General features: G+C 49.7%; 1 protein-coding gene across 14 annotated transcripts in view; it reads right to left on the bottom strand.

Moving 5' to 3' along the window:
• The window catches only part of Lar (tyrosine-protein phosphatase Lar), a 281226-nt gene that overhangs the window by 105581 nt on the left and 152716 nt on the right, over nt 1–22929 (bottom strand). For 13 of the 14 annotated variants that reach the window (XM_072013703.1, XM_072013710.1, XM_072013709.1 and 10 more), the window contains one exon: nt 3377–3415. The exons of the other annotated variant lie outside the window; for it this stretch is intronic. In XM_072013703.1, the coding sequence (XP_071869804.1) occupies nt 3377–3415 (39 nt within the window). The remainder of the gene's footprint in view (nt 1–3376; nt 3416–22929) is intronic. 14 annotated transcript variants of the gene reach the window in all.

The raw sequence follows: 22929 nt of genomic DNA on the forward strand, positions 1-22929 counted from the left end.
AGCCACCGACACAAACGCGTCTACACGTTCCATTCTCCTCTCGTGCTCGTCGCGTCGCTGCTCTTTCTCTCGCGATAAAGTTACGGCTGTGAAAAGAGCGACCGGCGCCTCTCCGGGCAGTCGCGATTTGTCGGTTGCGGATTATCCGTTTCTCGCGTTTCTTTAACGAGATAAGTAACGCAAAACCGACGAGCGTCGCGAACAAAGAGCGAAAAAACGATTCTTCCGTCGTCGGGACGCGATACGAAAGAGAACTCGTTACTTCTCTTCCATTTTCCTTCTCTTTTTACTCCCTCCATTCTCCTCTCTTTTTACTTTTACGAAAACAACGTTCGAATCGATCGTTCGCTCTCGATTCCGTTTTCCGCCGACAGAAACTAGTAATCGCCGCGCGACGCCAATCGTCTTCTTCGCCGTAGCGGAAAGCGTGGACGCGAGGGACGAGCTTAGGTGACCGCAACGACGCGTCAACGTCGCCTGTATCCAAAAGCGTGCCGGAGGAGCGAAAGGAAGCGAGGAGCAGCGGCGCATAGATGCATCCGAGAGAATAGCACGAGATCCGGCGTCGATACGTATGCAAAGCGATCGCGTTTTAACCAACTTCTCGCCAGGAATTTCCATTAGTCTAGGAAGTCCAAGCGGCTCAGGGACAATGGCGAGGATGCGCGGCGGATTTCGGTGAACCGAGCGCGATATGGCTGGTTGTTTCGACGAGATCGGCCCGCCGAACGATTTCGAATCAACGCGTCTGGTAGGGCGAATAATTCAATTTGAATATGCATGCGTACCGTGGCACCGACCTCGAAAATCCACCGGATGCAATGTTCTCAGTCGTTCCGCTGATGATTTACGCGCGGCGTTCGGCTACCGTTGGTACCGTGTAACACGAGGCGAAGATCTCGCGAACGTCGTTACGTTTCAGCCTGGAATTTGCATCGATCCGGAGCAAACTCACGAGCGTTTTCTTTACGAGCGAGTCGATACGATGCTCTGTAACTGGGGGGGTCGGAGGCGGAGTCCAAGCGACTGGCTTCGGATCTATCTGGCACTTAAGAGAGTCTCCACGGATCTATAACGGTGGGCGCAACGCGACGAGAAACGCCGTAGGGCCTGCGCTAAATTTATGCAAATGCATGCCGGCAATATTCTAAATAAGTAGCGTCGTCTTCGAGATATCTCGGTGCCCTGTGTCGCTTGTAAATTTGGCCGAACGTACGAACCAACGACTAATCACGGAAGAACGTCGTCGTCGGTGTACGAAACGACAACGCGACGTTGTATTCCCCGTGGCAACGGTCCAAAAGGATGGGGTAACCGCGGCACGACGACATCCAGCAAAGTCTGAAATACCGAACGAAAAGGAGAATGCCCCCTTGGCTAGCCAGATTTGCCTGCCTTTGAAATTTTTATTTCGAGAAACGAAACAGCGTTTGAACGGCGGAAGCGCGCACCGCGCGGCAGGAGACATATCCGGAGAGCACTTTCGTATCTCGTTTTCAGTCGAGTCGGCTTAGTCTGGCCGAACGCTGCCGGCGCTGTACCCCGTAACTGGCTTTTAACGCTAATAGTGCTTTCAGACCCATTTAAAAGAGCATTTACGAAACGGAGAAGAACGCGCGAGTTTAGTACGTTGCAGGCTCGCGACCTTTTTGGTCTGCTCGCGATACTTGAAAAATTAAATCCTCCAGAGGCAGAGTTTACTTTTAGCCACCGTCTAGAGTTTTTAATTCCAGCTGCCGCGGAATCCGGGCGGTCGCACGAACCTAAGAACGAAAAGATTCTTCGGTTTTCGATTCGCGCGTTGCTAGTACGCGGTTGGTGTTGGTCTGACGCGGAGCAACGGTCGCTGGTATGTCACCGGATGATCGTGAAAGTTTAAAATCTAGAAAGAAGAAAAGAGTGACCGAGTGGAAACGGTCGATTCGATCCCGTCGTCTCTTCGTCGGATCCAACAGGAAACTGTCTGTAGGTTTTTCAGCGCAGCCAGTTCACACACACACACACACCGACGACACGTACCAGCATATATTAGAAAGTGTCGGGCGGTGTGCTGGCAGCCGGCAGCAGGTGACACTCCACCGCTCTAATCGGTAGGCAACGTTTTAACGCGGTTAATTGCGCTTCAATTAGCCGGCCGTGGCAGCGCGACTTTCTTGCTGGCGGTTCGCGCGGCCAGAAGTTTCGCAATCGTCGGTTCGCGCGGTGCAATTAGCCAGCGAGTCGTCCCGTGCATTAAGAAGAGCCGTAAAAACCGCGCGAAGATGTACCGAGGAAAATTACGCGAAGATAAAGTCCAAGTTATACCGTCGTTAAAGAGTGACGGCACTGAAGCAACGGCGTGGTCGATTCTTAGATCTCCGCCTACTTTCTCCAATACCTGCTCGTTGTACAAATTATACGACGAGACAGTTTTCGTGACCTTAATGCGTTCGTCGCGCGCGGTATTTTCGCGCGGAGAATAGCGTCGCGAGGCGTACCGAACTGTACCGAATCGATACGTCTATACATATAATATACGTAGAACACAAACAGACAGAGACAGAGAGAGGGAGAGAAAGAGAGAGAGAGAGAGAGAGAGAGAGAGAGAAGAAAATTTATCGCTTGCGCCTCGTTAAGAGGCTGGAGCAGGTCGCGCCGAGGGAAAGAGACGGAAACGAGAACGCGATTCGAAAGGAAAAACCTGTCTCTCGAAATTCGATTTCGGGGCAGCCTCTCTTCGACGATATCGACCGGCCGGTCGAAGGACGGTTCGCGAATAAATCACGGAATCAATTCCGATACGTAGTCGGTGCCGCCATAAATAAAATCCGCTAGATATCGTAGATCGGCGGCTGGTATCTGAAAGAGGAGCGGGGGAAACAAATGACAGCGCATAAGCGGGCAGAAACATTCGAAAGTTGGTCCGTGCCACCACGCTCGACACGGGTTGTGCGCGCGGAATTTGAAATGCAAAGCGTGTAGCAGACCTGGCCGATAAGAGCCTCGGACCCGCTGCAAAAATACACATTAGCGGATTTGAAATTTAGATCGGTGCCGGTCATCCAAGCGAAATTGAGTACCGGCCCTCGAAAACAGGCCGATTTACGGCGGTTTGCCGCGGTTCTAACGAGGCCCTTGAAACGCAAGGAAACATAGACCGGCGTGGCTGTGCGAACCAAACTTCTTCAGACGTCGCCCAGACGTTCTTTTCTTTTTCCCTCCTTTCCCCCCCCTTTCTTCTCCTTCCTTTTGTTCCACTTTGCACGCTCCGTTCCTGCTCTTTTCCTTCTTCGAACCTTCGATAAATTTCGCCGCGGAGTTACGCTCGTGCAATTCGCGTCCTCGGTCACGGGGGAAACTTTGCAGCGCGCGTAGTTTGCACGCCGCTCGTACTTACTTGTCATGTATGTGATGTACTGCGAGTCGCTGATGTTTCCTGAAAGAAGCTCGTTGAGTCGAGTCGTCCATCGTTACGGAGAACGCTTCGTGCACCTCGAAACGTTCCGTTCGTTACAATCGCGTCTCTGCGCGAGTACTGCTGCGATCTTTCGATTCTCAACGAGTTACGATATCGTTACGCGTACAGCCGTATTATTCGAGATTCGTCCGACGAAACGCTACCGGCTATCGATTCTCCGGTCTCGCGCTATCCTACGATCTGTTCGCGTTACGTTCTACAAGGCAGAGATATTTCTGCGCGTCTGTAAAAGAGACGACGCGTGGACCCGGTTTCCTCCAGCGAGTCGAGTATCGCGGAAGCTCTTGAAGGAGCGCGAAACAGCGAGGAAATCGCGTGCGCGGACGCCCCTCGTATTCGCTGGCTCGTAAAACGTTTGAAAGATCGTCCGCCGCCTCGATGTTTTCACGTTAAATATTTATTATTCGCTTTGCCATTCTTCTCTTACTTTCCTCGCGTCTCGCTTTCTATTCTTTATCGCGTTGAAACGTACGAATCGCTAATTGCACGGTCCTCGTGCAAAGCGATTTCTTTGTCCCGCCGCTCGCGACATAACGTCGAATCCAGCGGTTCGAAAAATTTTTCTTCGGACGTTAAATATGTGTTTCAACGACTGCCTTTCCTTGGAATATCGTGCCAGGTTAAAGGCCAGATTTCTTATAAAAATCAGGTAACCGGCAAGTCTAACGGGGTGTTATAATTATCGTAATCTCGGTTATTTTATACGTTCCTTCTCATAAGCTACGTTTTTAGTTATCCCTGATAACCGATGGTTTCGAGAAAAATTCGATACAAGCTAGGTACAAGAGATGGAAAATCTTTACGCTCGGCGCTATCGAACATCACACGACGTTTCTATAAATGTTAAGTAGGTTTTTCTGGTTCTGTATCTATTAGTTGTCCGGAAAGTGTCTTTCTTTCGCAGACGTGTTTTTTTACAACAACGTAGCTTCGTAGAAACGTGAAAGCAAGTCTGTGAAACGTCGCGAAACCTCGACGGAACAAAATGGATCGTACGTAATTCGACGAAATAATATAAAACGAAAAACGTTCTGCGTCTATTGTTTCCTCGCAAAACGAAAGAAACTTTTCGGACAACCTAATATCTACAGCTTACATCACGGTTACGTTTATCGACATTTGAAACGATCACCTGGAATCTTCGCGTACAAACACCTTATCCTACCGAAGCTCTCTTATTCGAGAAACTACGGTCATCATTTTTGTATACAACGTTCTTTAACCAACCCATCCTACGTATATCGTTTACATAATTTTGCAGCGAAACAACAACTTCGGAAGCGCTGTTCGTCGAAATAAGAGATAGAAACCCTTGAATACTGATACTGTTTTAATCAAACGCACGCGTCCATATACGTTTGCAGGGAAAATCCCATGCGTACAGCGCCGTTTGTACGAAACGTTATCACGACGCGCGTCGACGTGTCGCGGAAAGTGTAAATTAACTTTGAGAAACAACCTCTCCGATGACTCGTCGCGTAATAACGCAGAAGCGATACCGTTCTACCTGCTCTATCTCTCGCACGACGCGAGCATTCTTTTTCCTTCGCGGAGTACGCGCAACGCCCTTAACCGTCCCGATCTTTCTCTCCTGACGTCGAGCTATTAGTTAAATGTTTCACCGATTTTTTTCCCCCGCTCGAGATAGGGCAGCTCCTCGATAATTCTTAGATCGAGGCCGGCGTACTTTTCACATTTTTCATCCAGAGCGGCCACCCATGCGTCTTCTCGTCTTTGAAATATTCCGCAATCTCGATAATGTTCCACGCACCAGCCTGTCCCTTGATTCGATCCTCGTTTGCCGAATACGACGTCGATCGCGATCGCTCGTTTTTAAAATCGTGAACGTTGGTCCGAAGAATATTCGAATATTCTCGCTACAAGAAAACAGCAATTGGAAGCTTCCCTGATAAAAAGTCAACGGCATTTTTGTCGACAAACGCGAACAATATCAGTACGTAATACATAGTTTTAGCTAATTACCGACTGCTTTGTTCGACATATTAATTACGAAAGAATGGTATACTATTCGTAGTATGTTTTGTCGATTATTGGAATCTGATCCTCATTTTTGTATCTCGCGTGACACAGAGATTCGGGATATCGCGTATGTACCGGGAATAGTCGTACACATTTTCAGATTGCTTTCAAATTTTCCCAATATCGTCGCGATAGTTGCGCGTCTAGTCGCAGGCCTGATGAAATTCCAAAATGATTTCTATAATACTCGCGATAGATACTGGTACGCGAGTACACTATTAGAGGGTTAAATCGAAAGGAAAGGTTTCTCGTTGCGATAGAAAATTAGATCCGTGACACGAGTGGCCGAAAGAAAAAGTCAAACGATCGGTCGTGGATATTTAAATGGGTCCGGCGTGGTGTATCGGCGTCATTACCGCGAAAGCACGTCGGCATCGTAGCTAGCGATCCGCACATAGCTGACCTATATACCGGAGGCGGGACGAGCGTGCCAAAGAGAGAGATTCGTATCGCGGTCACGATTGCGCGCGCGGACGCGGGTTACTTTCACGAGAGCAAACGATCGTACACCGGGGCGCCTCTGTTACGCGAACAACAATTCGCTTCGTTTGCCAGCGACCAACGTGTGTATACGTAACGTACGATCGCGTACGTACGCTCGCTCGTATTTATTTTTCATCGAAACCTAGCGACGCGGCGCGACGCGACGCGACGCGCGACGCCGCACGACACGACACGACACGACACGACACGGCGCGACGCGCGCCTGTATCGAATTTGACACCGTCAAAACGGTTGCCCTCGAATTTTTTCATTTTTCAGCGTTTTCCCCTCGATCCATCCGCACGTTCGCCTAGATAGTCCGAGTCAACGGAATATGAAATTCTGGTGGAAATTTGACGCGACGTTCGCGACCTGTCGCGAACCGGAGAGACGGATCGAACGGGGTCAAAGGTTGATTAAATGATGCTGCGATCGATATGAATACTCTGGAAATAAACGCATACGTATTTAATCGAGGCACTGAAAAAGGATCCGGCTGGGTGGCCGGCTCGGGCAAGCACGCTCGTTTCCACCGATACGGAATAATTCACGAGAAACTGGTAACGCAGCTACGTTACGATTCGTCGGGGTATTCGTGGCAATAATTAACGGCGCTCTCGAGCAGAGCGTAAATAAAAGTTTGGGAAACGCGAGGGATCGATCGACGCGCGGGAATGGGGTTGAGGGAAAGTCTGATGTAATTTTTATTACCGTCCATTTCGCGTTATATTCCTTCTTTATCGATGCGTCCATCTATCCAACAGCGGCTATAGATATATCCAGCATATTCCGATTCCGTGGAAATTGGCCGTACAAACGAAACGATGTTCGTACGTAAGGGGTCGGGATAGCGAGGGATAAATATCGTGGGAAAAATTAAAAAGCTGTGGCGCGGGCACGCTGTTTCACGGAAAGAAACGAGTTCGATTAAATTTCGACGTGGCGTAGGTGGAAAATAAACGACAGGACAGCAGGAAAAGAGGCGAATCGATGGCCCCGACCCGGATTAATTTTGTGGAATCGCGAGCGTGAGCCCGAAATCACGTTTAACGTTCGAGCGTTCGGACGTAGGATTGCGGATGGACGCGGTCAAGAGGATGGGTCTCTCAGGGGATTCGTGATGTACGACGTTGGCGTGGCCGGGTAGAGACACGAGCTAGCTAGCTACACCAGCACGAATTCGTGACTTTGCGGCACTAATTCGAAGCGAAAACCTTTAAGCGTTTCGAGATGGCCCGGCCGGCCGCACCGCTCTCTCTTTATTTCAAACCACGTTACGATAAACGCGTCTCTGAGGTATATCTCGAAGAAATAACGACTACTTTCGCGCAGATTTGGCGAGAAAGGGTTGCGCGAGATGCCTCGATCCTCGGCCCTCGCACCCTTCGAACCAAAGTTTTCACGATTGCTCCGAAATCGTCCCATTGTGAATATAATGGGCATACCTTCCGAGTGTGACCGACCGATTGGAATCGAGTCGTCTCGAAAACCAAGTCCACGATCGGCGGGAGGAGAGAAAGGGGCCGAGATTTCAATTGTCCACGCCCGCCACTGTCGTCGTCGGCAGTTCCGTACCTCCAATAGCCTATGTGGTGTCTATACCGGCCGCTAAGAGGGTGGAATTGATTAAATAATTGGCCTCTTAGATCGGGGGCTAGTTTCTGGAATGAATACGCTGGCTCTTGGCCAAGGCTCGTTCCAGCTGTCGACGATCGGCAGAGGTGGAAGACGGCCGCAAGGGGTTGAAAACCACTCCTTCGCACCAAGTACCCCGCGCAACCATCATGGGAACACCGCTACTACGTGGCTCGATAAAGACAAAGAGAGAACCTTGAAAGGGATCGGTGAAAAGGGGTAATAGGTAGACGACGAAAAGGAGACGACGAGTCTTCCTGTCTAGCTGTGCGCTCCAGGGCGGACATCGAACGCCTCTGGCACACTACGATAGGCAGAATATCTTTTACAGTCGCGTTCGTTTGTACGCGTTTACTTCGCTGCGATCGCGTTGATCGTCGTTGATCCTACGATCTACGACGATAACTTTACTTTCCCTTGTAATCGCGTAGAGGGCGCGATTATTCGATAAGAATGCAAAAATCGATTAGTTTCAGGAATGGTGTGGACAACGGCTGGTACAATGGCCGACGTTCGAGCCGTTTGTATCGTAACGAGACAAGATACGCGATTTATATTTCGATCAAACTTCACGCAGCCGTGTTACGCCATACCTACGCTACTGCTTTCATGAATATTAAGGACGCTCGTAACGATTAATATAATAATTAATTAAATTGAGACGAACCCGAAAAGTCATCGGGGATCGATCAAAAGCCTTCGTAATTATTATCCCGTTTTTAAGCGTAAATCCGAATAGAATCTCGTAATTAATTAAACCACATACTCTTCTTATCTACGCCTTTTCCTCTCGATCGTTTATATCGTTAGATTTCCCGGCGCGCTTATTTCGGCCGCTTCGGTTCCACGCATTTTATAAATGATTTCACGATTGAAATTCAAACATTTGAAAAACTCGTTGAATTTTCTAACCGATCGATTTAAAATTTAGTCACGATGTTTAAACCAAATTGGTTTCCACGTCTATACACGTACAATCGTTCGTTCGCTGCTATCCTGCATAATTCTTGCAACTTTCCACAGCTTTTTCTGTATTCTGGATCGTCGTATCGCACGAATACGTAATCGCGGTTGATTAATCGCTTCTCTGATAATCTGTGTCAATTATTACGTTTCCTGCGAGTCCGGCAGGTGTCCTAATATTTATGAACGAGAGCGTATACGTAAGTTTTTCAAACAATAGCCAATCTACCACTCACCGCTTACGTAAGCTTACTTACACTCGCATTTTATACATCGTCGTGCTTTCCTCCCCCGCCCTTTGTTCGTTCTTTTTTCTTCTTCTTCTTTTTACACGCGAATCAGAATCTCGATGGGAAAAACGGATAGCGAAAATGCGACCCGGTAAAACAAGAGTCGGTAATTTTATTGCAGTTGGCGCGGCGATTCGGTCAGCCAGCCGTTAACACTCACGACGCGTTAAAGACCTCGAGACTTCGCGTGATAGCCCTTCGAGAAACTCGTTTCAGGTGATAGGAAGCATGCGATTAAAGCGACTGTTGGCCGGTGTTGCTGTACTAATTAGAGTCTGGTTTCCATGACGCGTTGCACCGCTCGAGTTCGATGCCGATGTACGAACAACTTGAATCGGATTCGCGAAACCATCCAACGAGTTACGTTCGCGAGACCAAGTCGATCGACTTTGCTAAATCGCCCTCCTACGATTTTTCATCCGTCTCCCATCCACACAGATTTACGCTCCCTTTTCACCTTTTGTCCAACAACCTGACGATCGAACCGACCGCCATTGAAAAACACGACAAGTACGTTCTCCCTGATTTACGGATTTTTACCTCATTTTATGACCAAACACCGCTACGATACGATAATACGGCATCCTTTTCGATAAATCACGATCCACCGATTTCCCCCTTTCCTCTGGAACAACCTGTCGGCGCAATTACCATTATCGACACCGTAGGGTATTTCGAGGAGGAGTTAATCGATTCGATAGACGATGCCGCGTACCTGGACGCGCGATAAGGGGTAGCTAGCTAGTGGAACGAGGCTTCTAGAACTAGGACCATTTCGATGCCGATCACGAGGAAGCAGCTAAGGGCGGAGGGAAGAGGGGAGGAGGGGGACGAGGCGAGGCAAAGCGGTTTCGGAGGGTCTTCAGATAATAGACATAAATATTCGCCGGGTTTTTCGGATTTATATTTCGCGCGTATCAGCCATCTCATTTGCATGGAGAATTTACTGTGCGCGACGCACCCTTGCCAGCGTTTTCGGACCGCTTGCACGTACGTGAGAGAGCACACGCGGATGCCGGTGATCGCGGCAGGGCTGCCTAGTCAAACTCGGTAACAAAAGGAAGGAGAGCAAGAGAGGGAAAGAGAAAAAAAGCAGACGGAATGAGAAATGGAGGAAAAACGAAGGGCAACGTTCAGAAGATATAGCCGGTCGATATAACTCCTGGCTAAGCTGCGCGCTATTGAAAAATGATATTCTAGTCCCGCGAATGAAATATTATCGCTTCCTATTCCGTCGCGCGATCTTCCCGTGAATAGCCCGTTCGTTCGCCGTCTACGAGGATACTCGAATCGTTCGTGACCGATCGACTGGAATTCGTCTCTCTCCAAAGTCAAAGACAATTAATGACACAGGCTGCGCGCGCGCCATCGCGCTTATTCTTTTTTCCCCTCTTGGCGAGATCTCTGTGATCTCGTCGAACCAACCGCGATCAGTCTGCGAAAGGTGGACCGCATGGACAGAGGATCGAGATTTGAAACAGACCGAAATCACGATCCTTTCGCTGGTCCGAGGAAAAAGCAGTAAAATATCGCTCGGTCGAGCGTGCTTTTTACTCGGTTGCCAAACCGAGAGGAAAAAGAAAGAGAGAGAAAGAGAGAGAGAGAGAGAGTGAAAAGGGAAAAAAGGAGGGGGCAAAGAGGGAGAATGAAAAGGATAATAATTGATAAGCGCGTGCTTCGTCGGATACAATTTTCGTGGTTTCCCACGGGTGCGATAGCGAGATTGATATTTGGAGGCGAATCGCGGAGACTGCTTGGCATCAAAGTCGGTAAGAAGTTTTCCCGTGGAAGAAGAGATTATCGGAGAATCGCGGGTACGAGCAGCGGGGACGAGCAGCGGCGGCGTAAACGATTTCGACGAAATATCGATCACACGGACAGGTATACGGATTCGGAAAGCAGAACGCGCTGCAATAGGTGGAATCGTTCGAGTAATTCCCTTTTACGGTTCTATCGGCCCATTCCATGGCTGGGTAATGTTCGAGGTGCACGGCGAAAGAGAAACATAAGCGGTAAGAAAAGAGGGCCACCGAACGAGCTGAATCGGAGGAAAAGAAATTCGCGAGGAAGCCGAGGAAACAGTCACGGATAGGCATCCCGTGGCTGCAACTGCAGCTGCAAAAACTGTTCGGAATTTTTATTCCAGTTTTATGATTTAAATCGCACACTCCGCGATATTCCGCGATTCCGCTTGCCCCTCTGGCGAAGGCAGCCCCAAACGTAGCAGGTAAAAGAGTCACAAACGAGTCAGCAGTTGATTTTACGCTTTATTTTTACGGTTCTACGCGCGGTGTACAACACCGTGCCGCGATCTTCCACGGTAGTTTCCGTTTCCGTACGCTTGTCGCCTTTATTTCGCCGGATCTTATCGTCGCGAGGTGGCATTCACCCGTGGCCGGGTCCGCCACGTTATCGTCAACCGATCGTCAGCGATTCCAACGAAACGAAACGGTCAGGCCCACAGCCCTGGCTCCTCTCGTCTCTCGCCGCGCGATACTCGCTTGTAACGGCGACTGCGCGCGACAACGTTCGAACCATTTCTCCTGCTATCTGGCAAAATGCGCTCGATGACGATACGTGTGCATTTCGGTTGGCTCGCGGTGAACCGCGTGCTATGATCAGGACGGCGTAATAACGAGAAAGCATAAATTGACAATTTGTCTCGGAGTATTGGTTCGCCCGGCTACCAGCCAGGTCAAACGAAATAATTGGTACTCCCTACCGAGTCAAGTACTACCTTTCCCTCCCCCTAACCCCTACCCGTTGCCTTCCCCTTCGTCCCTCTTGCTCCTGCGTCTCCATCCGCCGCACTTCCGAAATTCCCGGTCGTTGCAGCGGACGCGAGAAATTATTAGCCGGCGTTTTGCCGTGTCTAGATTTGCCCTAGAGACTCTTAGCAGCGTTGAACGGGAGTCGATACCGATGCACGGTAACCGCCGTGTTCGACGATCGATTCTACAGAGATTGCGGAAACTGTGCATAAATCGGCGATCCTAGGCGAAAGAGAAGCGCACGCGCCTAACGCGATCGTTGAAAATTATCGCCGATAAAAGAGCGAGATTTTCGAATCGATGCGATCGATACACCGGCGGCGGAACGACGGCAATTTTCCTCGAAATTCAGAAATACGCGACAGTTTTGCAGCTGCAGGCGACGACTCTTCGACGTCCTATTTATATATATATACCGCGCTTCAAGAACGGCCGTCGGTAGTTATACGCTCAATTCGGTACGAATGAGCCCCAACGGAGGAATAGTCATAAACCTTTCGCTGGAAATTCAAACGCGACTCGGCTTTCCGAACAATTTGCTTGGAGCTCGCGAGGCCACGCGATGCCATCTCCCGGCTTGATTCACGAGACGGGCGGCCGGCGGTGCTGCCGATCGCATACGACACGCTTTTCGCAACGGATCGCAAAGATTCCGTGTTCCAGAGACAAGCTTGAACGCGACAACCGAAATATCAGAACCGACGGAGATGGCCAATGTACGCAAAGAGGAACGTTGCGATGCAGCGAGATAAAACGTGGCCCGAGCGCTGTGCGCAAACAAACCGGTAGATACGAATCTTCGTGCAGAGTGGAAAAACGTCGGACAGCGGGGCCAACTTTCTACCATCGAAAACCGTAGAAACTTGGCTGAAACGACTCAATACCTTCTACCAGGGAGGAAAATACACGGCAGTGTCGCTGTTTTCCAAGCGTACAGGGAGGAAGACGTCCGACTATACTCACGGAGCTATTAGCTTAATAATTCGCGTGCCCGTCGTTCTTTGGGCTTTGGACGGCGGTCTACCGACGAGGGTACACCTGGAATCAAGCCGTGGCAATCTCGAAGAAAGTGGTGGTCGTAGAGTCTAAGCAGGGCAGAGGTTACGAAGAAAGGCAGGTGTTCGTCGAACACGCACAGACCACGCAAGCCTCGCATTTTTCAAACGAGCCCTCGGCATCGAAAAAATTCTACCCTGCCACTCTCCTTCTTTCCCAGTGAACCGAACACGCAGTCGCCAAGGATATACACGCTGTATGCTTTTAAATCGCGCAGCAAGTATGCGTGGCGAACGTTCGAAAAACGCAAGGGCTGTTTCAACTTCTATCCTCCTATCGATCACGCGCATTAGCATCCTAGATTGCCGCGAGGTGTACATACCGTAAGACGCGAAAGCTTCGACGGGCTTGGAGGAGGATCGCGGGCCGTTGTTCGGCGCAGCCTCGCCAGCGAAATATTCTTGGTCGCGGGTCATAAATTCGAGCGGCGAGAAAGGTAAAAGTAGTTGGAATCGAAGAGGCTCCTGCGCGCAAAGCTCGACCTTAATGCCCGCGAAACGCGGGTAATAACGTGGAAGGCGGATTTTTCACAGTGACTTGTCAGGGTTTATACCGAGGTAAGAAGAGAAAGAGAGAGAGAGAGAGAGAGAGAGAAGTTTTATTTGCGTTTGTTCCTTGGCTGCGATTTGCACGAAGAACGACGCTCTTGTAGCGATATTGCGGCGCGAGGAGGATTAGGAAATGAAACGCGTCGAAGGGGAGTAGTAGCCCGCCGGATGTTCTTGTCTTATTCCTGGCACCGAATATCTCGAAGCAAGACGGTTCGTGGGAAATTAGACGCGGCGGCGCGTTATCTCGAGAAGCCGAGCGGCCGGGCTAACTCTTCCGCGAAGGTAAACGATAGACGATTAGGAGTTTCCCCCTCGTTCTCGATACCAAGGGAAACGAATCGTTGGCCCCTCGGAGCAGAGTGGCCCTCGAGTGTCATCGTAGCTTTTAATTAAGCTTCACTTGCCCGTGCAAACTTTGTTGTTGGACGCCGGGGCGTAGACTCCTCCGGGACAGGGTCAGGTAATTCAGTCTGAACGGACGGACAGCAACGAGAAGTTTATATTGGTAGACTAGCGGGAGACGCGTTCGCTCTATTATTATGTTTCGTATTTCTCGTTCGTACTACTCGTTGTATGCGTTTCACATCGACCTCGGTTCTGGCGAACTTGACGAAAAAGAATCATGGGCGCGAAAGCCCGCGCGCTGCACGTCTGAATTAATTCCGTTTGAAAAACGATGGTCGGAAGAAAGTGCGGCGTTCGAGCGGAAAGCGGGTCAGCTTTAATTGCGACCAACCAACAGTTTGTTCTTAAAACGGCTTCCTGTGCCGTCGGTTATTTCAGTCTAGCTGAGAAATCCACGACTCTTGGCGTTCCGGTGCGCCGCTGCGGCGTTGTTTTTGCCAAAAGTAAGCCACCGTCCGACAGGATCAGCCTTTATTTTCTTTGGGAACTCGGCGAAGCTTATCTCGTTCCCAAGTGTTTCGCCGCATTAACGACTAATCCTTTGAAAATAATTACGCCAAGAACCGCTTTCCTCTACGATTTTCCCCCTGGAGTAGTTTTAGTCGGCCGGCATGCCCGCACGATCGCCCATCGTTCCACTGGAATCGTCCGAAACGCTCGCGACCAACGATCCTCGTGGCCAAAGAATTTTCCAACTCGCAGCGCGTCACGTCGCGCCTGACCAGCGAATAGGCTGTTCTACTCGACACCACGGTGAGTGTACTTGGAGCGCCTTTGTCGGAATCGATCAGGCGCAACTTTCTGTTGAAAATTTAACGAATCCGGGATAAGACTAAAGTTAAAGTTAACCTCGAGTTACAGTTTTTCCACCTTTTAATGGAAATGTCCCAAAATCGCTTCGGATTCTTCCCTCTTCATCCCATTCCGTCGAATCCGCTCCTTTATGCACGCCGGTCGATCAACCACGGAATAATTTTTGGTTACCCATCCACGCAGCGCGTCGTGTCCAAATTCTCATTTATCGTCTGCCAATAATCGTTCGTACAGCGTTCGCGAGTCTTCGACCGATCGAGCGAATTGAAAGCACGGCGACTCGAAGTTACGGTATTTGCGCTGGCGGAAGGCGGAGGACGAAGGACGAAGGAGGGCGGAAGAGCGGAGAGGTCGTAGATTTCGATGCGGCAACGATGGGCCATCGTGGACGTGGCGAGGAGAGCGTCTGGCAAGTTTTTCCCATAAATACCGATTATTAAATGTGGCGACTGGTCGCGGTGCGGTGACCAGGGAACGCGAAGCAAGGCTTGCTGGCTGTGGTCTCGAGAAATGGTCGACCAGTCGACGATACATAGTCGGCTGGCAGCGAGGGTGGACAGAACGAGCAGAGCGAACAGAACACGGGAAACGCGAAGAGCTAGCACACGGCCAGAGGAGAGGAGGGAGACGAGTCGCAGGGTCGTGTTCGAGGCTGGCTTTAATACAGGTACAATGCCAGTGGCGTAGGCTTTATGATGACGAAGAGCACCTGGGGGACCGAGAACCCTGCAATTTCCTCGCTGCCTCGACCCGTCGCACCTGTACCGCTCTCGCTATACACCGACGCTCTATGCATGCACACCCTCCCTCTCCTCCGCCTTCCATTCGAACCGGGCCACACCGCGGTTGCAAGGGACCAATTTGTATTCGGACGTGGAATCGCGGTGATGCGTCTTCGATAATCTCTTTGGGAATTAGCCAGCGGCTACTCGAGGAATATCCACCGGCTGTGTGCGGTTCGATAAACGGACCGGACGATGCGCCAGAGACGACGCTCTTCTGCTTAAACTCGAACAGTTACAACATTGTCGCGCGAGCGTTTTTTCAAAGGACGTTGCCGTCGATGTCGTAAGGTAACGTTCGAACGCGTACAAAGGCGCACGAGCTGCTGCTTGGATCCGGTGTGACGACAACGGCGATCGAGAGAAACGTCGCAACGTGCGTCGACCTACCTACGCGCGCGACTTTCAACGGAGTTGACGTCCATTTCCGACGAATCTAAAGGCTTTTAATGCCGCTAAAAGCGATTGAAATTACTTTGTATTAAGGAAACCCACAACCGAATTCTATCCGTACGCGTATAAAATTGCCGAACTTCAAAACCAATTTTCTCTTAAACTGCCGAAGCAATTTCAATTCAATTTTCACTGAGTGGTCCACTAAATAGCGCTAAATAAATTCAATACGCGACATTTTTACAAATTTTTTATGGAAATGTTAAACAACGTTTAATAAATAGTTTGAAAGAACAAACGATCATTTTTTTCTTTTTTGCGATTTATCTCTGACTCGAGCTACTCGTTTGTTTTGCCGATTAATTAGAATTAGTCGAACTAATGTGAATATTCAGATTCTGGTGATATTCGAGCAGTAGGAAATTCGATACGCTTCGACGTTCGTTTACTTCCGCGATACAGAGATACGCAACGAACGGATAGCGAATCTTCAATCATCTCCAACGACTTTTTCTATTCTTCTCTCTTTTACCATCGGACGTTGCTGCGTAAGCGAAGCGGCCGTTGAACGCGCGCGAGCAACCGTAGACGATGCTATCGCTTTCTCGACTCGTTCGTAGATTCTTGATAAGACCAGTTTCCTCTTGCAGGAAACACGAGTCTCGTTAGGAAACGCCATCGTCCCCGTCTGGCTTTCTACGTGTTCATGACCATCGACAGCGAAGAAGGATGCGCGTTGAAAAGCGAATCGTTGAGCCAGCCGGAAAGCGGAAATAGCCGGAGCAGCGACGTGGAAACGACGGAAGAAAGATTCAAACGATCGTGGGAAAGAAAGGAAAGCCGACGGGATCGACGCGGCAAGGGGAAGGTTCGCGCTGGCTTGCATATTCCAGCGGATCGTTAAACCAGAAAAACTTTTAATCGTTTCGACAACGACTCGGCTCGCTTTTCCTTATATTTGCGTTGTACCCAAGCTACCTCGCGATTCCTCGGAGACCCGTTGAAAAAGAAACTCGAGGGAACGACCAACGATATTATCTCGTGAACGTCCGAGTTGTATCGTTCTCCGTTTTGAATCGGCGTTATAAACGAACCGACGCTGAAAGGATTAACGTTCGTCTATGGATGACTCATGGTTGGAACGGAGAAACCAGCACGCGTCGATCCCTGTACGATGCCGCGTCATCGCTATGGCATATTTCGTATCCGCGTGGGAGGCGAAAAGAAGCAAATACCCGGTGAAAGAAGAGAGGAGAGAAGGGAGAGTCTAGGAAAGGAGCCAGAGAGCGAAGCATTACAAGATTTCCCGACCCTCTGCGCGACCGTGTATATTTGTACGCGCGCGCGCGCAAACTTTATGTACACTCGTCGAAAGCGAGCACGGATGTGGCCCATGGGACCGCGAGGGAGCGGCCGGAGAAGAAAAACAGAGTATAAAGAAGCGTACGAAAGAAACCACTGTCGACGCGGAAGAGGTGGTGGAGCGAGCGCGAATTCCTGGGAAACACGGAAAAGTTGGTAATTAAAGCGCGTGGAAGGCCGAGGGGAAGGGAGAGACGGTGGACCAGCGAGAGGAACGGAGAAAGGGTGAAAACCGGGCATGGGCGAGCGAAAGACCAGGAGAACCCGCCCAGGAAAATGCATGGAAATGTATTCCCGGGAGCAAAAGCGCGCCGAGGGTGAAACCAAGAGACGAGGAGAGGCCGCCGACAGGGGAACCGAGAAGCAGAGAGCGAGAGGCAAGATGGGAGGACCGAGGCAGGCCAACGAAGAACACGAAGAAGGAGGAAGACGGTGGCGATGAAAAAAGGAGGGATGACAGAAACTGCGACCAGGGTGTTGGAGATATTATAAGGGTTGAAAAGCCGACGCCACCCTGTCACCAAGAAATTATACCCGATTCTTCCAACTAGCCTTGCCCGAAGCCGCTGCCGTTTTCTATCCCTGTCAGAATGCGTCGACACGCTCCACCTCAGGATGCGGCGTTTTCTCCTTCGCTTTCTTCTACCGTCTCTCCCTTTTGCTTCCGACCGGTTTATTCCAGTTATCGCGGCTTCTTCGTCGAACCTCGCGGACTAGGCTACGACGCGACCATATCTTCTTTCCTATAATTTCCCTTTACCCCGAGTTCCTTTCATTATCGCTGCGAGAGCGGTTTTACGCGATTACCATTGTGAAACTTCCTCAAATTAAAATGCCTTCTGCGGATAAAAGATAATAGGTCGTTTACAATGCACTTTGTTTCAACTTGATAACTCGATTAACCGTTGGCAATCAGACGAGAGCTGGTTCTTTCCCGTTGACGGACATACGTTCGCAGCCAAGCAACCAACCACACCCTTTCGTTTGCCGTTTCTCAAGCTCGTTTCATCTTCAGCCCGGCTAATCTCTCCTTTTGTCCCTCGTACGTTTCGCGAGGCCCTGCTCTACTTTCTCCTTCGTGCAATTCGAACCAGCACGTTCGAGGTTCGAACCTTCCCAGAGGGTTGAATTTGGCATTGTCACGCGGAATAATTTCCTCGTCCGACCTTCGACGGTTTTACGGTTTAACGTCGTGTCCCGAACAGCCAGGTTGTCATAAAAATTTCGTCGCAAGTTTATCGGAAGCGTGGCCGCGCGTTGACAAAACAAAATTCAACGCGACTCGCTGCGAGGAATTTAGAATGACAGTGGTTTGTGCTGGCCGCCCGACCACACGCCAGGGTATTTCGCAGGCCTCGTTGAATCGGAATTCGTATGAAAATCGAGAGGGTTAACATTCGCGTCAAGAACGGAACGAAATCAAACGATTCGTAACACGTTGCCACGTGCACGCGTGCCGCTAACAGTTTCGGTAGTTGCAACGCCATTCGCTGGTCGATTCGAGCCATTTTAGGGCCGGTTAACTTTCTTCCCAATCCGGATCACGAACCGACTTCTGCCGGCTAATCCTACGAGAACAACGAGAACAGATTCGGAAACAAGGCGAAGTAATGGGCCCGAGTTAGAGTTTCTGTTGCATGCACCGTCCGGCAAGTTCGAGAAGAGTGTGTACGGTAAATTGGCAAAGTACCAGGTACCCGGTTCGTCGTATTTCGGAACGAGTCGTCGTCGAAATCTGCGAAAAAATTCGCAATCCGTTGCTTGCAGGATCAAATACGGAATATTGCTGGTTCGGTAAACGCGTAGGTTGCAGTCTGTCAAACACGAGTCCGTTAACGCGGAGATCGCGACGAAAGGGTCAAAAGTCCTCCAACGATCGCCCCAAGTCCTTCTCCGTAATCTTCCTCGAAACGACCTGCATCGATATTCGTCTGGTTCTCGGAAACTGCAAGCAGGTCTCCTCACATTCGGCGAATTCGTCGAGGCATGAGCGGCCGTTTAGCGGCGAATGCAAACAGCCGATGCGTGGGATCCCTCGGCTGCTACGTCTGCTCGTTCCTCGACGCGCTGACCCGAGTGTATCGACATCGAGGTTACACGGAACCACATGCCAGTGCGGTCTCTCTTTGTGTGTACTAGTGGCGGTAGTAGTATAGCCCGGCACGCTCTATACTCGGCGAACTTAATTTCCCCAATTTCGACCGCGCTTCGTCGACCACACGATGCAATTTATACCGAGCAATCCCTTCCACCGTGTAGCAGGGTAATATCTCCGGAGGTCGTACGCGACGATTTAGGAGGTTTGGACCTATCGAACTGTAGCTGCATCGACGTCGCGAGAAGAAACCAACCCTTCTTGCCTCCTGAGGTTTTCCCTTAAATAAACCACGCTACGAACCATTAAAATTCTCGACGATACGAGGTCACAGAATCGTACGAACTTGTCGGACGCACTTCCTATCGAATCTTTTCGTCGAAAGATTTTACTCGTTGCGAATCCAGGTATTCGCGCTGGGAATTGGGATCGGTCTCGTTTGCGATGCTCGCAGCCTGCACCTCGATCTTTCAATCCGCCTCGTCAGTCTTCTGCTTATTGCGCGTTCGCTCGCCTAACCAGCACAATTTCTTATCCTTCGTCCAGTGTCACGATATTGCGCTCGGACGCGACAGCCAAGGGTCGACGAGTTTAGGGGGTTTCCATGAAGGAAATTTCGAAATTTCTCGGAGCTCCTACGTGGCCAGATCGACTGGACTGACAAGCCTTATCGGGGGAATCCAAAGGCAGGGATCTGGTCGGTAAACAAGCCCGACGTTCGTTCGGATCTGATTACGGGTTTACGGAGAAAGTAATACACCTAACGAGGCGAAGCACGTAATTACGCAATGGCGTGTTAGGAAAGTATAGCCTTCGGCGCGGTCATTCGGTCGCGTTCGTTCCTTACGTGACGGTTTCTTTTGCTCCGCGTCGATTCTCCTATCGTCGAACGCGGTCGCCACCCGACGAGCCGAACGAAAACGAGACGCGCGCCGCTGGAACGAAAGAAGAGGAACCGGGCGAGGTTTCGGCTAAGCCTCTTAGCATATTTCGTCCAAGTTCGCTATTGTTATTGCGACGTCTATTTTTATTGTATTAATTATCCCGTGATCCTCTTACGAAGTTCGAATTAATTGGGTATTTTATAATGAGAGAGAACGCGAACGAAGAAGAGAAGAGGCGGTTGAGAGAACAAAGGATATGAAAAGCGAGCGGAGGGAGAGAGAGAGAGAGAGAGAGAGAGAGAGAGAGAGAGGAGGGGGAGAGGGAAGATCGCGAAACTGTTTGGCTTACCACCAACTTTCACGACGGTCCTTAGCCGAGGGGACTCTCGAGTCGATTCCCCGGGTAATCTCTCTCCTCGGTTTAATGAAACCAGGCCTCGAGTGGATCTCGAGCGTTCTCAAATTTTTCCCAACTGTTTCTCGCAGATAAACGTTCGTATGGTCGAACGGTCGTACAATCAAGAGGCAATAGCCAACATCGTTTATCGAACGCGGAACAAACGATACGCGTTACACTCTATCGGACTGCGCACGATACTGCGCCAACTACATCACGCCGACGAATTCGTGGGTAATGATTCGCGTGCGTGCGCCAAACGCAAACCACTTTTCCTCGAGAAAGTCATGATCACCGTGCGAATAACGCACGCCTTTTTCCGCAGGTGGAGTGTACCCACCGATAATCCTCCCGAGAAAACGAACAAATCGACTTTTACCTTTCCTGCTCGCACGTTACCATTAGCCGAAGGGTCACGAAACAACCGAGACCAAGCTTCAGAAATCGTGTTCATAGGTCGAGTTTGTTTCCTGTATTGCTAGGAATTGTCAAAGATTTCGTGATAATTAGATCTGGCATGTCTATGCATTTATGGGATGTACAAAACGCTTACAAATTATTCGACGAAAAATACTTGTTGCAATATTTAAAATTCAGAGGACGATGCTAATTTGTAAAAATATAAATTTACATACTATCGTCGCAACGACTTACATTCGATAATTTTACGTTAATTTTTATCGTCGAAATTTCGCAGAGAACGAGATTCGCCTGTCAAGCAAAGTACTTTTAAATTTCATCGCAATATTGTCGGAGGGAAATCCCAGGAACGATGGATTATTTGCCACTGCTATTTTCGCCAATCCGGATGAGCACGCATGCCCCGTGAATCGGAGCAAACGATGCTTTAATGGCACTTGATCGCCGAGTACTCCGCGGTATCTTCGCGCTCGCGAGTCAGGTGTTCTTTCATTCGGTGTGCATAAGTGGGTTTAGCAACAAAGTCCTTATTAATCTCAACTTTTGTCTCGTGCGCGCAATACGTGTATATGCTCGATCTTCTCGACGTTGCACGGACGAGCAATCGACAAATTAAAAGTAAATACGAAAAGTTGTCGCGTTTCCACAGACTTAATCGACCATAAGTCGAGAACTTTCCGCGTATTTTCTAACCGCTTCGGAATATCCAATCGTCGTCCAATCGAAAGAAGTCGTAACGGAAACGACACTGGTTCGTGTTTGTCTTTGTAACGTCTTGAATTCTGTTCGATATATTCGATTCTTTCTAAGAAAATACTCGCCATATCCTGTAATTATATCGTCGAGAACCGTGTCGAATCGAATCGCGAAATTGCGACGAAGGTTACTTCCGCAGAAACGTGCAATTTTTATTCGGAAAAATAAATCAAGACACAGACGATCCTTCGTAATACCGATGCTATCATATTTCGAATCTCGCGAGGCTCTTGATCAGGACGTCGTTCACGATACATCGATGGTGTCTTTTTCCGTTAATTTTCCTAAGCTCGAGTCTCTGCCAATGCTATTCACGCACGTGCGATATCAGGAATATAAATACTGGACTTTCTAACGCGAGTGAAACGGTAAAAAACGCAACGTATGAAATTCGATAGGAGTTCTCGAAGCATTCGGAATTCTTGGTTTACTGGCCATCGAAACAAGTAGAACACTGATACCAGTAACGCTATTATCTCAATCCGCTACTTGATGCTTTAATTTACGACCGTGCTACACCGCCGAGGGTACTATACGAAAAAGGAGCAGCAACCTTAAGTAACGATATACGTGCAGGCTATTACACCTGTTTCCGTTGTTTCGCATTATCGACGATTCGACGTGGAGCTCCAAACGAGTCGAACGAAATAGCAGGTGTGTGAGTGCGCGCGCGTGTATATGTATGTGTGTACGTGTGCAGGAGAAACGGACGCTTTTCCAGAACGAGGAAATCTCTCGACCTCTTGGCTCGGTCCGCGAGAGCTTGAACCGGTATAGTTGCCATCTGATGGTAAGATAATGTAAACTTATGCGAGGCACGCCCGACACCCCGGTACCAACCCACGCGTACAGCCAAGCACCAAACTTTGCCGGGTTTAAATATATCACCTCTACCATTACGGTTTAACCATATGCTCCTGCATCCCACCCACCGACAACTATATCTGCTGCCCGTTCCATTCGAGCGTACGTCGCCCCTGCACCGTTTCGACCCCTTTCGAGTCCACCAACCTGCATCCCTTATGGTTCTATCCGGATTCGGATACGACCTCCTATCCCCTCGTCCCCGTTCTCTTTCTCTTCGCTCTCTAAAAAGCCTCGGACTAATTGAACCTTTCTGTGGCAGCCATTCGCGCTCTTCGTACCCAATTCCTGTTGCACCGCGAATTCTCCGAAGGAGAAAGAACGCGTGTCACTTGGAAGAACGAACGTCGTTATCGATAGAGAGAGAGAGAGGCTGTTGCAGAGTATATGGAAGCACGCCTGCTACCATTATCGCGGATATCAGTGGAGTGCGGCTCGCTTTGAGAATTGAGTCGTCCGAACGTTTATCTACGTATTACGATCAATTAGGGGCAAACGATAATCGCCACGGG

Source organism: Bombus fervidus, chromosome 12, assembly GCF_041682495.2.
Source record: "Bombus fervidus isolate BK054 chromosome 12, iyBomFerv1, whole genome shotgun sequence".
Lineage (NCBI taxonomy): Eukaryota > Metazoa > Arthropoda > Insecta > Hymenoptera > Apidae > Bombus > Bombus fervidus.